The sequence below is a fragment of the Peromyscus leucopus genome, chromosome 8b, assembly GCF_004664715.2.
Source record: "Peromyscus leucopus breed LL Stock chromosome 8b, UCI_PerLeu_2.1, whole genome shotgun sequence".
Taxonomy (NCBI): Eukaryota; Metazoa; Chordata; class Mammalia; order Rodentia; family Cricetidae; genus Peromyscus; species Peromyscus leucopus.
The window spans coordinates 2231115-2250637 of NC_051086.1; the positions used below are offsets into that span (position 1 = coordinate 2231115).

Sequence of the window (19523 nt, forward strand, 5' to 3'; positions counted from 1 at the left end):
GTGAAAGATTACTTTCAGGAGTAATCTTTTCTGTCATCAGGGGCATGGAGATGGAACTCAGTGATGTTTGCCAGCTTAGACATCTCACTGCCCCATGTCTATGAAGGTGGGTATTGGAACCCAGGGGTGTGGCCCACTCATCACTTCTAGGTATAGGTTTTAGCACTTTTTGGAAGAGAAGTTTGATATCATCAGATTACAAAGAGAGCTGTGACCCCAAAAAGTTTGAGAACCTCACCCACCAAATAGATGAAGGCCAGTGCCAGTCACCTGGTCTGAAAAGTGAGCTGAGATCACCCATCTACCTCTCCCTGCTGAGATGGCCTCCTCAGACCCCAGAGTATTAGAAGTTTCTTTTTTGCCCTGTGTGGTGGCGCACACCTTTAATCTCAGCCCAGAGGCAGAGACAGGCAGCTCTCTTAGCTGGAGCTCAGCCTGGTTTACAGAGTGAGTTCAGGGCCGCTAGGGCTACACAGAGAAACCCTGTCTTAACAACCCCCCCCCAAAAAAAAAAAGAAAAGAAAAAAAAAATCTTAATTTTTGGGGAAGACGTATGTGTGGATATGTGCATGTGAGTGCAGATGCTTGCAGAAGACAGAGGAGGCATCTGATCCCGGAACCAGAGTTACAGGTGGTTGTGAGCCAATCAACGTGTGTGTTGGGAGCAGAACTCTGTTTCTCGGGAAGAGTGGTGTACACTCAGAACTCTTTCCAGCCTTCAAGCTGAGACAGTCTTGCTGAATGTTACTTGTTTGTGTGTGCTGTGTGTGTCTGTGGGCACCCAGTTGTCACTGTATGTGTGAGGTCAGAGGTCAGTTCCCAGTAGTCTGTGCTGCTCTCCTTCCCTTCCTCTACCCGGGGCCCAGGAATTAGACGGTCAGGCTTGTCGGCAGTACATTTTTACACACCAGCCATTTTATGGCCAATGCGGATGGCTTTTCTGCAGTTTCCAAGTCAGAACGAGGAGATTCTTCAGATCTGTGGCCAGTTTCCAGCACTCTGCAGTGGGGTCAGATCTGTCCAGCTCAGCTGCCTCCTGAGGCATGGATTTCACAGCAGGTTATGAGGGAGGGAGCGGCTGGCTGCAAAGTAGAACCAAGAGAGCCCAGCCCGCCTAGAGGCGCCTGAAGCCTTCCGGGGGCCTCCAGGAATCTGGTCACGCAGGTTTGGCTAGGTGTCTGAGACTGCAGGGTCCAGGGGCCACCAACTCTATCCACCCTCTGCCTGGAGTGTCTTCCCCAGGAGCAGATGAAGTCCCCTGGCTTTGGGTGTTGGAGGCCAGCTCACCATGGTCGACCCTGGATATTTTGAGTTTAAGGACTGAGTTCTGCATCCAAGATTAAGAGAGTTCGTTAACCTATGGAAGGCTTTGCCAGCTAGCTACCATTGCTACAGATAGCTTTAGCTGTGTGTGGTAGCACACAACGCAGTAAGGGTTAGCAATCTCAGCTGGGTGGTGGTTGGTGCACACCCGTGACCCCAGCAGGCAGATGTCTGGTGAGTTCGAGGCCAGCCTGGTCTACAGAGTGAGTTCCAGGACAGCCAGCACTGTTACACAGAGAAACTCTTGTCTCGGGGAAAAAAAAAAAAAGAAAAAGAAAGAAAGAGAGAGAGAAAGAAAGGAAGGAAGGAAGGAAGGAAGGAAGGAAGAAAGAAAGAAAGAAAGAAAGAAAGAAAGAAAGAAAGAAAGAAAGAAAGAAAGAAAGAAAGAAAGAAAAGCAGAAAAAAAGCAGTAAGCATTCTCAGGGAGCAGAGGCCAAAAGGTTCCCAATTCCTCTGTGGCCCCAAAGTGTGGGGTGCTCCCTATCCTCCAGCTAGAAGCATAGCAGGAAGCCCCCACACTACCATGGACTCACCAACCACAGGAAGTATGTGCTGCGGACGTGGACACACCACCAGTGAGCGACAGTGGGTAGACCGGCCCCCAAGCGGCTGAGGAGCATTTCCTCCACTATCCCTTTCTAACCCAAGCACCGTCCAGATCCGGGGGGAAGCAAATGTGGGAAGAACCCTCACATTCCAGAAGCCTCAAGGACTGGGCCCTGCTCCTTGGGGGACTCTAGGCCAGGCTGCAAAAGCCTGCTTACAAGGAAGCCCTTGGCTTTCCTTGAGGCTACGTGGGTGGCCCTACATTTCCATTAGGTTATCTCCTTGTCTACCTGACCTCAGTGGAGTCCTGGGAAATAAAGGGTTAAAGTTTGGACCTATGGACTGGAATGCAGTATCATTGATAAGGAGAGGTAGGACCCTTCTGAGAAGTTACCATCTCAGTGAGACTTTAACAGGTCCTCCAGAATCCCCACCCACCATCTCCAGGAAGGATATGAGGAATTTTCCCCAACAATCCTACCGCTGGAGGAAATGGAGGTGTGCCCCACCCCCCAGCCCCATCTAAAGTAACTAAACAACATTCTTTGTCAGGACTGAGTACATCAGCGGCCAGTAGGCTCTGCAGGGCAGTACAAACCAGGATTCAGTTGACATGAATATAGCTTAAGTGGATTACCTCCGGCTACATCCCCCATTGCCCTTAGAGGAACCTGGCTTTATACATAGAGGACCAGTTCCCTAGCTCCCGACCTTCACTGGCTGCCAGGTCAAGACTGAAGACCCTGTCATTCTCAGCAGCTCACTAATCATTTACTACAAACAGGAAACAAGCCCGGAGCACTAAAAAAGCCAGACTGTGCAAACATTCAGGCAACAGAAGGGGCCTGGAGCAAAGACCCTGGTTTCTAAGTCTGCTGCTCTCTCGGCAGGTCCATCCATCAGCCCGGGGTGGTGGACTGTGAGGCAGGCAGCTCCTTTCTCCTGCTGAGCCTCCCTTACACCCCCTGGGGAGGTCCCTAAGACCTGTCCATTCTCTGGACAGAACCTCTCTCTCATATGTGCATGTGTATGTACTTGATTTTGTGGGGAAGCCACTTACTTTCTCAGGGCTCGGATCCCCACTGTGGAAAGCTTTCACGATAGCTAGGCTCCCACCCCGCCATGAAGTCTCAAAGGTATTCTGTCACCAGCATAAAGGCAGTTTCACTTGTATACCTGGTAGGTCACAACCACAGACTGGGTAACAATTAACTTTATTATCAGTTTTGATCAGCTTTCAACCCACAGCAGTAGTTAGGGCTCCCACAAGAGTTGCCTTTAAAAGATACGTTCACTGTCCCTCCTGATACTTTCTGCTTCTGAGCAAGGAGAAGCGAGCTGGAGCACAGGAAAGTGGAAGGCAGCAAGCCGAGGAACACAAGGGAGCAGAGACAGTCACTAGGGAAGACAGACTACTTTCTTCCTCCACCAGTGTTAGCGGGTCAGCTTCCGCCCACGGGCTCTCAGACCGTCACTCAGGCCGCAAGTCAGTGAAGGACAGGGCCTAGAAAACAGTCTTCTGGGAAGACAGGTAGGAAGGTGAAGCAGACATGGCCTAAACCAGACTTGCTAGCACAGTCCCGCAATCCAGCTACTTGGGTAGCAGAAGCAGTCAGACTCCAAGTTCAAAGGTAGCCTGGACTATGGAGAAGGCTTAGCCTGTGTGAACTGGATAATACTGGATGGTACTGGAACTTAGGAGTGTGACCTCGTGTGATAAAAGTGTCTTTTGTCTGGTTTTTTTTTTTTTGTTTGTTTTGTTTTGTTTTGTTTGTTTGTTTGTTTTGAAAGGTCTTCTTATATAGTTCTGGCTAGCCTGGAACTCATTATGTAGACCAGACTGGCCTCCAACTCAGAGATCCACTTGCCTATGCCTCCCAAGTGCTGGGTGGGATTAAAGGCTTGTGCCACCACATCTAGCTGATGAAAATATCCTTGCAAACGTGATTCAATGAAGGATCTCATAATGAAGTCAACTTGGATTCAAGAAAGGCAAGGACGGATGTCCTTAGAAGCTGAGGCAAAGGAAGTCCTTTCCTAGCGCCCGAGGACAAGCAAGGTTCTTGGAAGCAAGGCAAAAAGACAGACTGGGTCTCCAGCTGCTGTTGACACTGCCAGGCCTTTTTTAGAACTCTGGCCACCAGCACTGTTAAAAGAACACATTCCTATTGTCCCAGGCTGATTAGTTTGCATAATTGTTACAGCAGTCACAGGAACCTAATAAACTAATTGATCTTGCTGACGGGACCTGGGCTCTCAGAGGTTCCCCAAGGTCAAGGCTGTTTTCCTGATACCTCTCCTGAGTGGCTAAAGAGGTCTGCCATCCACTTGGTTACCTGAGCCCTGGCTACCTGTGGAACAAAGAGAACTTTATACTAAGTTGTACTGGCTGCACAGAAACCAGCTGCGGGGTGAGAGGCCTGTAAAGCGGGAGAGAGGAGTTTCTACTCAGGACTCCACCTGGAGCCCTCTTCTCCCCATGGGGATGACTTCACAGCACTTGTATGTGATCCTCCTGCCCAGTATCAATGTCCATCAACACCACTTGGGGGGGAGTAGGGGGACACTTGGATCTATTTCAGTCGCAAGTTTGACTCATAAGTCGTGGGAGTTTCGGAAGGTAAGTGAGGAAGAAGGCCTTCCTTACACACACACCCTGGATAAGGTTCAGTGTACCATTCTGGACACTGATGGCTGCAGCCTCTGAAATTCTTGTTTTCAAAGCCCAGCTAGGTAGCTCCTGACTATTAAACCTGCACTCAGAAGGCTGACAGGATAATCGAATTGCTGAGTTCAAGGCCAGCCAGCACTACATAGCAAAGAGGTCTTGTCTCAAAAAACAAACAAACAAGTTAAACCTTTATTGTCCTCCTCTTGACCCGGGTTTCTTCCTTACACGTGAGCTGTGGGTAGGTCTGCAGTCCTAAGGCAACAGCTAGTTTTATCAGTACTTAGATGAGTTACATTCTCAATATCCTAGGGAGATGCTGCAGGACTGGAGGGCTGGGGGAAGGGATGGCAAAGGCTCCTCATCCTTTTATTTTTTTAAGTGTTTTGAGACAGGGTCTCACTAAGTAACAAAGGCTGACTTTTAACTCGTGATCCCGCTGCTTAAGTATCCCTAATGTTGGGGTTACAGGCGTGTGCTACCAGCCCCAGCTGACGTCCCTCATCTTAAACGGAATGTCAGGTTTATTTCTTCATTCTTCCCGAGCCTTGGCTGCAGTCCTGGCACTCTTCTTTCGTCCCCAGGCGAGGTCTGGCCCGGCCTTCCGAACCTGCCGGTGTCCAGGCACGGACTCACCCACTTGCAGGCCAGCGGAGCCAGGCGATCAGCAGGGTGGCGACAGGAAGAAGTAGGGCGGCGGGGGCGAGGGCGGCAGAGGCGGGGGAAAGGCGGGGAGCGGCCAGGGCTCACGGGGCAGCGGCGGCGCCAGCAGGGTGAAGGGTGAGGGCCGCGCGGGCAGCGGTGGCAGCGGCTGCGGGGGAGGTTCGGCGAGCAGCGGGGGCCGGCCGCGAGCGCCCACGGGCCCCGGGGTGGCAGCGACAGCGGCCTCGGGAAGCGGCGGCAGCGGCAGGTGCGCAGGCGGCGGAGCGGGCGCGGGCAGACGCGGCAGGTCCTGCAGGGCGAGCGCGGCTGCGGGCGGCGCGGGCGCGCAGACCTCGGGCGGCAGCTCCGGCAGCGCCTGGTAGACCCCGGGACCCCAGGGCGCCAGCAGCTCCGGGCGCAGCGGGAGTGCGGGCAGCGGCGGCAGCTCGGCCAGAGCGAGAGCCGAGGGCGGCGGCGGTCCTGAGCTCAAGCCCGGAGGCAGCCCGGGTAGCGGAGGGTGCGGCAGGGACGATGCGGGCGGTGGGGTGGGGGGCAGAGACGAGCGGGTCCGGCTCAGCCGAGAGTGCACGCGGCCGCGGTCGCGCCGCGGATGCGAGCGGGAGCGGGGCCACCGAGCCGCCAGCTTGGCCGCCGCTGCCACCCCAGGGCCCAGTGCGCGATGCCCGCAGCCTCGGAGCGAGATCCACTAGCCCACTAGCTGCGGTCCGCCCAGCCAATTGGAGGCGCCTGCAACGCATTCCAGCCAAACACAAGCTGGTGCGCTTACTGCCGTGGCACCCCGACCAATCACCGTATCCCGCGGTGCCTCCTTTACCTCCTTCGCCTCCCGCTGTCCTTCGATGTGCAAACGCGCCCTGAGCGCCCCCTCCCGGTCCGATGGTGCTCTGAGAGGCTGCAATCTCCAGGCCATGCCCCACCAGTGTAGAAAAGTGTCACAGCAGTTGTTGCTATTTATCAATGGTGACTCTGGAGTGATGCATATTTTCATTGTATTTTCTTTTTTGAGACAAAATGTCCCAGGCTGGTATCAATACGTAGCTCATATGGCGTCCCACTCGTGATCCTTCCACTTCCACCTCTTGAGTCTGGAATTACAGACCACGACCCATTCATTCCAGTTATAGAAGGAATATCATAATTCAAAAAGCGCGCAAGCGCGCGCGCACACAGACACGCACACACGGGCACACAAAAATAAAGAAAGTACTCTAACGCAGTGTTTTGGGTTGAGTATGCATCTCAGTTGGCAAAGTGCTTTCCGTAGCATGCATGAGGCCTTGAGTCCAGTCCTCAGCCCCACATAAATTAGGTGTAATGTCTAATACCAGAACTCAGGGGAGATGGAGGCAGGAGGATCAGAGGATGCTCAAGGTCATCCTCAACCACATAGCCAAGTTCAAGGCTAGTCTGAGGTAGATGAGATTAAAGGGAAGGCATTATGCAGTATATATGTTAAAGTTACCAATAATTGTGAATGACAAACAGGTGGGATTCTGGTAAAGAAAAAAATAAATAGCGGCTCAAGCTTGTAAGTCTAGCATTTGGGGGTTCGCGACAGGAGGATCAGGAGATCAAGGCCAGACTCAGCTACACAGCAAGTTTGATGTACCTTGGGCTACCTGACAGTCTGACTCAAATGTGAAATGAAACAACAAAAGAAAGAGAAAAAAGTGTTAATCTCTTCAATATTGGTATTGGAGGGTACCAGATAAATGGTTTGATGGTTAATAGCACTTGTTTCTCTTACAGAGGACCAGGGTTCAATTTCCCAGTACCTACATAGTGTCTCATAATCATCTATAACTTCAGTTCTAGGGTATCAAGTGCCCTCTTCCAACCTCCTTGGGCACCAGACACTCACATGGTGTACATATATACATGTGGGTAGAATACTCAACACATATAAGATTATAAAAATCAAGAAAAATTTGGATGCCAGGCAGTGTTGGTGCACACCTTTAGTCCCAGCACTTGGGAGGCAGAGGAACGTGGATCTATGGGAGTTCAAGGCCAGCCTGATCTACAGAGCAAGTTCTAGTTTAGCCAGAGCTATACAGAGAAACCCTATCTTGAAAAACCAAAAACCAAAACAAAACAAAAAGATTCAAGGCCAGCCTGATCTGCAGAGCAAGTTCCTGGCCAGCCAACGCTGCACAGAGACACTCTGTCTTGAAAACAAACAAACAAAAAAGAAAAAGAAAAATTTGGAATTGGAATACTAGAACTTTTCTTAGACTAATTAGTAACATCAGAAGGTTCTAGGGTTAATGACATGGATGGGCCAGGGAGTGTGGCTGTGATAGAGTGCTTCCCTGGCATGTTTGAGAGTCTGGACTCCATCTCCAGCGGGGGGATATGGGTATCATCTATTGACCTGACTGAGAGCTGTCACTGGGAGTAGGTGGTGTGGGTTCACTATCCTCCAGTAAGGAGACAAGCCTTGCGAAGTGGAACAGTTTGTAAAATGAGGAGAAGGATCTGGGAGGTCAGGGCTTTCTTAACCTCCATTCTGAACCCCTCCTTGGAGACCTGTGTGTCCACATTTGCAGCTCCAAGAGGAAGAAATGAAGTCATCCAGTAGCTAACATGGGATGAGGATGAGTGACTGGCTTTAGAAGTTTTTTAAAAATTTGGAAGTGTTCTGTAATCTGGTAGAGTAAGGAGTCCAAGAAGCCTTAACTGCTTATGGAGGATCTGTGCCCTTCACTATTCAGAGATCAGAAGACCCAAGTAGAAGGTATTTTTAATGGAGGAGATTTTTTATTTAGTTGCTTTTTGGTTCTGGGGCCTGAATCCACACATTTGTACTCTTGACTGAGCTATATCCCTGGTCCCTAGAGTTCATAATTGTTTGAGATAGCTAATTTAGTTCAAGTTTACAGGCCATTCTAAATATCTAATTTGTAATTTAATTGAGCATTAATCAAAAAATGTGAAAGTAAATTCTTTTTGTTTTTGTTTGTTTGTTTGTTTTCCTGAGACAGGGTTTCTCTGTGAAGCAGTCCTGGCTGTCTTAGAACTCTTCTGTAGACCAGGCTGGCCTTGAACTCACAAAGATCTGCCTACTTCTGCCTCAGGAGTGCTGGAATTAAAGGTGTTCATCACTGCCGCCAGCTGAAAGTAAATCCTATATCTAAATTATTAATTCAGTGACATCTAACCATAAGGAAAAAATGCTTTTGGCCTGGTGTGGTGGCTCATGCCTATAATTCCACCACTGGGAAATGGAAGCAGGAAGGACAGGAGTTCAAAACAAGCCTCAGCTGTATAGAGGCCAGCCTCTAACTTACGTAACTGGGTTTCATAATATCCTGTATCAAAAGGTTGGTGAAACGGCTTGGCAGGCAAAAGTGCTTGCCACATAAGCCTGACATGTAAGCACACTTTAAAGTCTGGAACCCACAGTAGAAAGTGAGAACTACCCCCAAAAGTTGTCCTCTGGCCTCCACTCTGTGGTAATCACGCACTCACTATCACACACAAATCATACACATACAAAATAATAGTAAATTAAACTTTAAAATACGATATTTTTATTTTTTAATTTTAATTATTTTACATGCATGGGTGTTTTGCCTGCATGCATGTCTGTGTACCATGTGCATGCAGTGCCCTGGAGGTCAGAAGAACGACTCAGAGCCTCTGGGATTACAGACGGTAGTGGACCGACTTGTGAGTGCTAGCATGGATTTCCGTTCTCTAGAAAGGCAGCAAGTGTTCTAACCACTGAGTCATCTCTCCAGACCCCACCTCTATTTTTCAAGTAGGGCCGCACTGTATAGCCTGTGCTTGGCCTTGAACTCTGAATTCTCCTGCTCAGCTTCTCAATCTTTTTTGCTTCCACCTTTCAAGGTTAGAGTACAGCCGTCACACCCAGCTTCTTTAACAACTGTAGTGAATGACTACAAATTAAAACAAGTTCTGCAGTGTTCCTTTTCGTGGTAAACATGCCCTAAAACCCAGAACCTCCCCCCCCCCAGGACCCAATTTAGAGGCAGTCTTTCTTTTCTAGTGCTGGAGGCCAAACCCAGGGTCTTGAGCATGCCAGGGACATACCACTGAGGCACATACCTGTATCACGAATCCTAATTGGTCTTAATAATAAAAACCCAGAGCCAGATATTGGGATAAATGCTGAAAGATCAGAGTGACAAAGGAACAAGCCACAGCCACCTCTTACCTCACCAATTCCTTGGCCTGCAAGGGGGTGAGCTGTCTCTTCCCACCTTATCACTTCCTCCTCTGCTCAGCCATGCCACTTCCTGTCTCCACCTCTCTAGTGCTGGGATTAAAGGCATGAGATCCCAAGTGCTGGGATTAAAGGTGTGTGCCACCACTGCCTGGCCTCTGTGGTTAACTAGTGGCTAGCTCCTCACTCTACTCTCCAGGCAAGCTTTATTTGTTAGAGCACAAACAACATATCAGCATGCATACCCAGCCAAAAGACCCCTAGGTTGGACATGTTTTCCCCTAGACTGTGACCAAGTGACACCCCTCCCTGGGGACAGGCTTTGAGTCTGTTTGTTGTCATGTCTTCCATTTGGAGCAGAGCCTCTGGCACAGAGCCATGTGATGAGTGAGTGGATAAGTGACGCGGGATATGCCAACTTCATTGAAATCAGCCCTCCTCCAGGACAGACATACACACAGGCAAACAACGAATCATACGGCTTTTATTAATACTTCAGCCCAGAGGATACCACAGGCTGGGCAGTGCCCTGGGCAAGTCTGGAGATCCCTTGCTGTGCTCCTCTAGCCAGGCTCTAATGCAGAGACCCTCGGGGTGGTGGGGAACAGTCTCCATGCTCAGCATTTCCCAGAAGGGCAGTGTCCTGGGGAAAGGCAGAACAGAAGAGCATCTAGGGCACTGGTGATGCTGCTGAGGTCATCACTCAGCAGTCTAGAGGCCATGGAGCCTACTATCCCTGCCCAGGACTGGGAACACCAGGAGGGATGACAGCGGTGACCCCTGAGTGGAGCATGTGGGCCACCATGACCCCTCTTACCTCTGTAGCCATTTCCCAGTTGGCTCTTGGTATCTGCCTTCACTTCAGGATCCCCTACAACACAGACCAAAAGACAGGGGCATGTGGGACACCAGGGGACTTCTGCCTACCCAGCTCTTTCATCTCAGGCTTGTGGAGATGTCACTCACCAAAATGTTCCAGTCCCAGCTCTGGCCTCAGCTGCCCATAGGGCCCTGGGAGGAAAGGGTTAGGGTAGCTAAGCCACACAGCCCTGGGTCCCCTTCTTTTCCTCCAAATCTCAGTACAGCATTCAGGCTGGGCTCAGGGCCTCCCCTTAGCTTTGTGTTTTCCTTCTCAGTCCCTCCGTACCCTGGTACCGTTCCCTCAGCCATGGGTTTGCCCCCTGGTACCGTTCCCTCAGCCATGGGTTTGCCCCCTCCTTCCCCCCACACAGCTGTGGGTTAGGCCTGGACTCAGGGCCCTGAGGCTGCCCACACACCCTTACTCACACACCCCATTTACCTGCTTGGTTCCCAAGGCCTGCATATCCATAACCTGGCTTCATTCCAGGCCCCCAGGGCCGGAGGGCTGGCCAGGGGAAGCCATGCAGGGCCCCAGCCTGACCTGCAGGAGGAGAACTAGTATGGGAACACTATCCCCCAGAACTGGGCATTCAGGAGGCCCCAGTCCCTCTGGACTTTGGAACCCTCTTGGTCTCCCTTGCTGGATTATTATTATCATTGTTGTTGTTGTTATTATTATTATTATTATTATTTTACCATTTCTCTCTAGGGTTGGAACTGTTGCTTTGGGGTACAGAAGAGTCTCCTCCCTGAGTCCTACAAAAGATCAGTTATTTATTCCTGCCCAGATCTTGACTATGGCCCATCCTCTTCCTTACTGTATCTGTTACCCTGGGTCCAACTCACCATTCCTAAAACCATTGGCTATGGGGAACCCTGGAGGATGAAAAAGAAGGTTTAGTGTGTGTGTGTGTGTGTGGGGGGGGTAAGTCTAACTTCCTGTCCCATATCCCAGCCCCCACCCTCATCCCGCTCCCCAGGCACCTGACTGCAGGGTCTCCGGGAAAATTCCAGTTTCCAGAGCTCCGTTCCCATAATGGAAACCTGCATGAGAAAGGTTGGAGCAGGGAGGACCAGGACAGGGCAGCCAGATAGGAGCTCTCAGCAAGGAGATAGAGAAAGACCAATTCGGATTGCAGAGCCCTTCCGCCCCACCCCTGCCCCCTGGTGGCGCAGGCATGTAATTTCAGCTACTTGGGAGGCTGAGGCAAGAGAACCCAAACCTCAAGGTTTGCCTGGGCTCTAAAGACTGTCTCAGGCAGAAAGGAAAAGCTGATGAGATGGCGCAGCCAGCAAAGCACTTGCAGCCCTAATGTGCAAGCTCGATAGACTGAGTTTGATTCCTAGAAGTCACATAAAAGTGAAGAGGACTGACTCCATAAAGTTGTCCTCTGACCCCCACACAAGTGTCATGGCACATTCACCACCACCCCATAACAATAAAACTTTGAAAATAGAAAGTTAGAAAGTAAAAAAGACTTGGCATGGTGGCACACGCCTTTAATCCCAGCACTTGGGAGACAGAGGCAGGTGGACTTCTGTGAGTTTTAGGACAGCTGGGGCTATGTAGCGAGACCATGTCTCAAAAGACCAAAATAATTAATAATAATAAAATAATAATAATAATAACAATAATAATAATAACAACAACAACAACATAAAATAGAAAGTGAAAAGAAGGCTGGGGTATTTAGCGGCTCCATCCCCCTGGCTCACATCGTTCACCTCCTTATCCAGCCTGCTCCAGCTCTGTTTCCTGCTCCTCCTCCAGGAAGGCTTCCCTGACTTTCCTTCTGGGCAATTTCTAAAGCTGCTTTCTTCCCAGCTTCCTTCTGAGCATCACCTTCACCTCAGGCAGGGTCACAACTGGCACTGGCCATCATTGTGGAGGAGAGGATGTTGGGTGAATAAGAAACAGAACAGTGGTGGCCATGTCTGTAATCCTAGCACTCTAGAGGCAGTGGCAGGCAGATCTCCATGAATTCCAGGCCAGCCAAGGCTATACAGTGAGATTCTGACTAAGAAAGAAGAGAGAGGGGGGTGGAGGGAAGGACGGAGGGAGGGAGATAGAAACTGGAAAGCTGAGAGCTGGCCGGAATAGAGTCTGGCCATGAGATAGATTTGCTTGAGCCCAAGATGGGCATTTAGAAGGGCTCACCAACTTTCTGCAGCTTGAGGCCATGGAAGCCTGAGGGATAGAAGACTGTGGGTCACATATGACCCCGGCTCTTCCCTCCCTCTTCTGGAGGGGAACACAGAGGAAAGAGACAGAGGAAGGGCGGGGGTGGGTGAGGGTGGGGGTGAGGTGGTAGTGAAACATCCTTCTCACCAGGTTCTGCTTCAGCTCCATAGCCATTGGAAGGCTGGTAACCTGTGAAAGGGTGGGGGTCAGTGATGGAGGGTAGAGACTTTGCAGATCTCCTTAAGGACGGCATGCTGACCTAGGGAACCTTGAGAAAAAGCAGGAACTGGCCCAGTTTACATGGAATAGAACTGAAGGAAGAACTTAGAAACAACAAGAGACTTTGAGGGTAGACCTTGGGAGGGTCTTCCTGGCCTTAGGGTACCAGAGGCAGCTTGAGAACAAGGGTGATGGAGGACCTGATGAAAGAGAGAGAGAGAGAGAGAGAGAGAGAGAGAGAGAGAGAGAGAGAGAGAGAGAAGTAGAGAAGTTGAGGATTTGTCCCTCTAAGATTCAGGACTTGGAGACAGACAGACTCATACCTGCTTTCTGAGGCTTTGGTCCCCACTGCATGGCTGGAGTTGGTGCTAGAATGAGGGATTCAGAAATGAGCCTTGTACAGGGTCTCTCTGAACTTCAGAGGATGCGACATCAGAAAATACAGCCAGGCCCAGCCCTTTTCAGAGCCACATGCCTCCTGGCACCTCCCGCCTCCTCAGGCTCCACACTGACCTGGGAATTTACCATTCTGCACTGGGGGTAGGAGCTGGGATTTCAGGCCCCAGGCACCTCCTTTGTCTGAAGGGACTGCTGGAGTGGGAGACCTGGGAAGGAGCTGTGGCGGGGCAATCCCACCATTGCAGGGACCTAGATTGGGGAGGGAGGCGAAGGTGAGGAGCCGGCTCCGGGTGGTTGCTCACACTGCTACTCAAGACACCTAGGCCAGGACAAGCCATGGTTTGCAGTGGCTTCCAGGACATGCACAGCATTCCCAGGCGAGATAGCCCAGTTCTGTGGGCCATGCTGCTCAGGGGGCTAAGAGAGCTGAGACAGGCAAAGGGCCCTGGCTGCCAGCCATGCCCTCTGACCTCCCTCCCAACCTGGCTGGGGCACTCACCTGGCTGGGCTGCCATTCCATTCCCATTGCTGTAGCCTGGGAAAGAAAAGCAGTAAATGAAGGGCAGGACAGGGTGGGTCTGCCAGAGAGGCAGGGGAGACAGAAGGCAGCGGTGAAGGGTCTCTCACTTGCCTGTCTTTGGAGGTTTCATTCCCCCTCCCAGGCCTGGTGGGGACAAAGTGATCACATATAGACACCCTTCCCTGGGAGTCAACCCTCTGCCCCGCCCCTACCCTGCACTCACCTGGCGGGATCCCCATCCCCAGCCTGTTCTCTGGCATGTACCCTGGGAGGAGAGCAGGCTATGAGGACTGGGCTGACATTGGGTGTAGAAATAGCAAGGGAGGCAGGAAGGGGGACAGAAAGAGCCTACCCTGGCTTCAGACCTTTCCCAGCCCCTCCCAGGCCTGAGGTGAGCTGAACAGGGTGTGGGGGACCCCACCTTGCCCTTGCCCCTTCCCAGGACCATCTGTGCCTGAGGGGCCTCGTGTTCCCCTTTCTGTGCCCCTTACCTGGCTGTGCTCCTTGACCTTGGAAGACTCTAGCTCCCAGCCCATTTCTGTACCCTATGGAGACAAAATGAGACTACCTCTCTTCCAAAGAACTTTCCTCTGATCTCTATCTAGTATCTGGCCTACAACACCTACCCCCTCCTCCCTTTCCTGGTCCATAGTTGTTGGGAACTGCTGGGTCTAGTGGGCAGAGAAAGATGAAGGATGGAAGGGCCCTATTCAGGTTTTGAGAGGCCAGGGGACCTTCAGATGGGTCCCAGAGTGAGTGTCCACTGGCTTCCTTTGCTCTACACTCACAGCCCCTACACCACCTCCAGTACCTGCTTATTGCCATTCTGAACTGGGAGGAGGAGGGGGAAGCGAGTGGAGGATGGAACTAAAGTTAGGGAAGAAGGGATTTTGGTCTCTCCTTTAGAGTCAGGCTAGAAACTAGAGACTCCTTTGGACCTGTCCCTGCAGACCTGATTGGGGACCGTGACAGGACAGCCAAACACAAACTCCCTTACCCAGCTGGACTCCAAGCCCATGCCCATTCCGAAATCCTGGGGATACAGATGGGAAGGTGCATTAAAAAGGGAGGAAATTCAGGGCTGGGGGGACAGGCAGAAAGATAGGCTAGAGCTGGGCGCACCTGGCTTCTGGGACTTCATGTCTGTTCCATAGTCTGAAAGAGATACAGGGAACAGGTGAGAGATGCTGGGTTCCCTGCCTCTGGGCCTCATAAGCCTGGCCCAGCTCCTACCTTGTCCATAGCCATTTTGAGTAGCAGGGCCTGTGGAGGATAGGGAAGATGTTATAGGTGGGCCGTGGAAGAAGAGGCCAGGATGAGGGGTCCTTAGTGTCCCTCACCTCCCTCCCTGGCTCCACAGTACCCGGTGTTCCTATTGGTTTCCATTCTTCCTTCACAGGAACTAAGGCTGGACTCTCCTTGGAGAGAGGCACAGGAAACCCCCCTCCCACCATGGGCTTAAGGACTAAGGGTGGTGAGGACAGAGGGAGAGAGAGAAAGGGCATGTTATCCTCACCTGGCTTCTGAGACTTCCCACCTACTCCTGTGTTTGGCAAGAGACAGAGAGGGACTGACTGGATTTGTGTCAGGGACTCCCCTCAATCCTCTATCCTCCTGATATCTGTCCCTAGCCCCTCTCCCCATCTGCCCAGTTTCCTAAAATTACAAGACCCATGCCCAGAAGACCACACCTGGCAGGGCATCCAGTCCATTTCCGTTCCCATATCCTGGGGAGAAAAGGGAGTGGGATAAGATGGGGACCTCGTAGGGTGGTGGTGGCACATGCCTTTAATCCCAGCACTGGGGAGGCAGAGGCAGGCGGATCTCTGTGAGTTCGAGGCCAGCCTGGTCTACAGAGCGAGATCCAGGAAAGGCACAAAGTTACACAGAGAAACCCTGTCTCGAAAAGCAAAAAAAAAAAAAAAAAAAAAAAAAAAAAAAAAAAAAAAAAAAAAAAAACCAACAAAAAACAAGCAAACAAACAAAAAGATGGAGACCTCAAGAGGAGGCAACCTCTGAAGCAAGCAGGGAATAAGGGGGCTATCCCCTTCTCTGGATTCCTAAGTCTCCAGCTAGGAGGTTGCGTACCCCTCCCAGGTCTGTGAAGGAAGAGGGAATCCAGGCCTCAGGATTCAACTGACTGAACTCTCTCTTTGTGGTCCCAGTCCCAGCTCTCTCAGAGGCCTGTCTTTGCCTTATGGTTTTCACCTGGCTGGGATTCTGTCCCAGGAAAGGCCCCAGCTCCCAGCTCATTGCCATAAAGAGAGAAGGAGGGAGACACGGTGGGAGAATTTATGGATTCAGGAGTGCATGGTCAGCGGCCCTGTGCTGACTGGTTTTGTCAACTTGACACAAGCCTAGAGTTTCTGAATTGAGAAAATGCCTCCATCAGATTGGCCTGTGGGGCTTTTTCTTGATTGATGACTGATGTGGGAGGGCCCAGCTCACTGTAGGCAGAGCTCATGGTCCTGGGGGCTACAAGAAAGCAGGCTGAGCGAGCTGTGAGAAGCAAGCCAATAATCCGCACGCCTCCATGGCCTCCGCTTCAGTTTTGCCAGGTCTTCCCTTCACGGTGGACTGTGACCAGGACATCTAAGCCTAAATAAAAGCTTTCCTCCCCAAGTTGGTCATGGTGTTTTATCACAGTAATAGAAACCCAGACACAAAGTAGACAAGACTCACCTGGCTTGTGGGGTTTTCTGCCCCCTCCAAAACCTGTGGGAGACATGCACATCTGGTGAACCCTGCTTACTCACCCCCTGCCCCATATACACACTGTATAAAAGTCTCCCAGTCCCTCTGGACCCCGCCCCTACCTGCTCCAAATCCATTCTGGGCTGCCATGCCTGTGGGAAGTAGGACATGGCGTTCCGCTGAGGTGGAGATAAAAGGGTCCTCTCTTGTACAAAACTAGAAACCTAGAACCCTGGAGGTCTGCTCTCAGCATCCCCTCAAATTTGTACCAACTCTGCCCCTCTGAGGCCTAGGAGGGGAGCACAGAGGGACACCCCAGATGTGGGTCCCTCAGGTCCTTCTCTCACCTGGCTGGGCTCTCAGTCCATTCCCATTCCCAAACCCTGGAGGGACAAGAGAAGGTGGAGCTGACTCAAGGGGGAGCACTGTCATCGGAGAGAGACCAGCATTGGCAGGAGGGAGCCCACTGCCTTCTGGGGGTTTGCATGCAATCCAAAGCATGAGAGAGAAATGGGGAGCAGGTGAGGCCCCAGGAATGCCTCTCTTAGAACCCTGGTGCCCTGACTGTAACCCCTGCCAGTTCCCTGGTGCCCTCACCTGGCTGGGCTGCAGCTCCTATTCCGTGCCCATTGCCAAACCCTGGGAGACGGCAGGAAAGAGTCAGGGAGGCCAGGCTACATAGGGGTGAGTGGGCTGGGCAGAGACAGGGCGGATCTCACCTGGCTTTGGAGGTTTCATGCCCCCTCTGATGCCTGAGAAGGAAACAGGGACTAGGTGAGGAGCCAGGGGCTCCCCAGAACCCCAGCCCTAGCAGTTCCTTCCATCCCTTCCTTTACCTGGTCCATGGCCATTCTGAGCTGAGAGACCTGAGAGGAAGGGAGGGATGAACAGGAACAAGAGGCCTATAGTCAGTCCCCTCTTCATAGCCACGCAAAAAATCAAGGTTCCTGAGGACTTTCCCAGCCCTCCTCCTCATTGACTGGCCCTGTCCCCCAAAGCCTTAGAGGGGAAGGTGGCTGTAGGCAAGCAGACCCCCCTCCGCCACGGCCCACCACCATCACCTGGCTGGGCTCCCAGGCCAAGTCCGTTCCCATTCCTGAATCCTGGGGGCAAAGAAGAATGTGAATGAAGGAGAGTTCCGGGCCAGAGGAGAGACCGGCAGAGGAACAGCTCAGGACGGGGCTTACCTGGCTTCTGGGCCTTCACACCTCCATAGTCTGGAAGAGAGACAAAGATCAAGGTGAGGGACAGGGGGTTCCCATTTGGGGTCCTCCCAAGGAGCCCAGCCCTGCTCCTGCCTGGTCTGTAGCTGCTCTGAGGTGCAGGACCTAGTAGGGAAAATGAAGGAGACTAAATATCAGGCCTCCTTCTGAACCTCAGCCCAAGGCCTGGAGCTCCATCTCCATCCACCCACAGACAGCTGAGCGTGGGCCTTAGGGGGGTCACACTGTGCACCCTCTCCTTATACCTTTCTTGCTTTCCCTGCCCCACCCTGAAGCATCCAGCATCTTCACACGGTGTCCCTAGTGGCCTCTGAGTATTCAGACCTACAGTGCTTACTTATGGCAATCCTGCCCGAACCTCTGTCCCCCAGGTCTGGCTCCAGCAAACCCTCACTTTCTGTCCCTCTTCTGTCCTCTGCTGCTCCTCGGTCTCTTTCCCAGGTTCCTTTCTTCCGCTTATGTTCTAGAAGGTGATGGTTCTGTCTTCTGGGATGAGCCTTTAGCCTCCTTCTTGGGTCTTGCCTCTCTACAGCTCTGGATGCCATATCCAGTTGCCTGGGTCCTTCCTTGGGTATCACAACCAGCCAGAAACATATCTCCCTCCTCCATCCACACTATGTCCTGCCTTCTGGGCCCCTCAGCCATTTCTAGAGCCCGACACCTCTTTCTGTGGATGTTTCTTCCATGCTTCTCAAGCCTCCACCTCTTTTGAGTGGGACACAGCCAACTTCCCAGTTTCTACTTTCTCTGTTCTAGAATGCTCAGGGTGGCTCTTGTGACAGCCTCAGTACCATGCTGTTGTCCTGTCTGTTTTCCCAACATGCCTTGGGCTTCCCCATCTGACTAGCCGGGGACAGGTGTGGTTTGTTGAATGAGTGTTTGCCGTGTGAGGCTAAGTTGGAAAGCAAGCAGACGGTCTCACCTGGCTTCTGGGGTCTCATTCCTTCTCCAAGGCCTGGGGAACAAGAGAGATTTTTAGGCCTCCACATTAGCACTCCCACTCAGGGGTGTTTGAAAAATCACAGTGCTTCACCTGGCTGGGCTCCAGTTCCTGGGAAGGTCCCAGCTTCCAGTCCATTTCCATTCCCAAGGCCTGGGGAAACAGTGAAAGAAAATGAGATCGTGAGCCTGGGAGAAATGCAGGTGTACAACACAAGGGTGGGCACCGTGAGAGTCTCACCTGGTTTCTGGGGTTTTCCAACTCCCCCAAAGCCTGGAAGAGACGTGTAGGTGAGGAACCCTCATTTCTGGGCTGGCTTCTTTCCAGAAACTCAGCCTGGGACACCCTGCACCTGTGCCTGTCCTCTTTACCTTCTCCAAGGTCATTCACCGGGGTAGAGGGAGCTGACCTAGGCACTATGGATGCACTTAAATGGGAATGAGGCTGAGCTGGTCAGCTCCTGGCTCTTCCTCATTCTTTAAATTCCTTCCCAGTTGGATCTTTACTTCTCTTTTGTTTGTTTTGAGGCAGGGTCTCACTATCTGGTCTGGAACTCTCTCTGTAGAGTAGGCTGTCCTTCAACTCACAAGCATGTTTCTGCCTCCTGAGTGCTGGGATTAAGACCCTCATCACTAGCCAGGTAATAGTGGTGCATGCCTTTAATTCCAGCACTCGGGAGGCAGAGGACAGACTGAGCTACAGAGTGAGTTCTTTTTGTTTGTTTGTTATTTTAAAGATTTATTTTATTTATCATGTACACAGTGTTCTGTCTGCATGTATCCCTGCAGGCCAGAAGAGGGCACTAGATCTCATTCTAGATGGTTGTGAGCCACCATGTGGTTGCTGGGATTTGAACTCAGGACCTCTGGAAGAGCAGCCAGTGCTCTTAACCTCTGAGCCATCTCTCCAGCCCTCGGTTTTGTTTTGTATTAGAGACAATGTTATTTGTAACTCAGGCTGGCCCCCTAACTCACTATTAGCCTAGGGTGACCTCGATAGAGGGTTTCTACCTCCCAAATGCTAGGAATACTTGTGCCACCACACCCAGTTTTGGGGTTTTATTGTTGTTGTTGTTGTTTAGTTGGTTGGAGTTTTT

The 19523-nt window shown here is 51.7% G+C and overlaps 2 protein-coding genes across 2 annotated transcripts; both read right to left on the minus strand.

The window, feature by feature from the left end:
- Positions 1-13673: 13673 nt before the first annotated feature.
- LOC119086915 (glycine-rich cell wall structural protein 2-like) lies at positions 13674-16469 on the minus strand. Its single transcript, XM_037200689.1, has 10 exons — positions 16387-16469; positions 16253-16285; positions 15262-15297; positions 15087-15113; positions 14804-14833; positions 14693-14725; positions 14568-14603; positions 14062-14115; positions 13794-13835; positions 13674-13714 (listed from the first exon to the last, which is right to left on the minus strand). The coding sequence occupies exons 1-10, from the start codon at positions 16412-16414 to the stop codon at positions 13674-13676; spliced, it is 360 nt and encodes a 119-aa protein (XP_037056584.1). The 5' UTR covers positions 16415-16469.
- A 125-nt stretch (positions 16470-16594) lies between these two features.
- LOC119086916 (41 kDa spicule matrix protein-like) lies at positions 16595-18703 on the minus strand. The gene is made up of 9 exons (XM_037200697.1): positions 18668-18703; positions 18521-18580; positions 18410-18442; positions 17452-17481; positions 17326-17367; positions 17101-17130; positions 16984-17016; positions 16862-16903; positions 16595-16647 (listed from the first exon to the last, which is right to left on the minus strand). Exons 3-9 carry the CDS (start codon positions 18426-18428, stop codon positions 16595-16597), a joined length of 249 nt encoding a protein of 82 aa, XP_037056592.1. The 5' UTR covers positions 18429-18442; positions 18521-18580; positions 18668-18703.
- Between the last annotated feature and the right edge of the window lie 820 nt (positions 18704-19523).

What these genes read in the sequence shown, in the direction of transcription:
- LOC119086915 (XM_037200689.1), bottom strand. Translation starts at nt 16,414, where the DNA reads ATGGCAGCCCAGAATGGATTTGGAGCAG. An exon ending in CAGAAAACCCCACAAGCCAG is followed by an intron (nt 15,298 to 16,252) that starts GTGAGTCTTGTC and finishes TTTTCTCCCCAG; the next exon opens with GATATGGGAACGGAAATGGA. An exon ending in AGGTCAAGGAGCACAGCCAG is followed by an intron (nt 13,836 to 14,061) that starts GTAAGGGGCACA and finishes CTCTCCTCCCAG; the next exon opens with GGTACATGCCAGAGAACAGG.
- LOC119086916 (XM_037200697.1), bottom strand. An exon ending in TGTGAAGGCCCAGAAGCCAG is followed by an intron (nt 17,368 to 17,451) that starts GTAAGCCCCGTC and finishes CTTTGCCCCCAG; the next exon opens with GATTCAGGAATGGGAACGGA. An exon ending in CATGAAACCTCCAAAGCCAG is followed by an intron (nt 16,904 to 16,983) that starts GTGAGATCCGCC and finishes GCCGTCTCCCAG; the next exon opens with GGTTTGGCAATGGGCACGGA.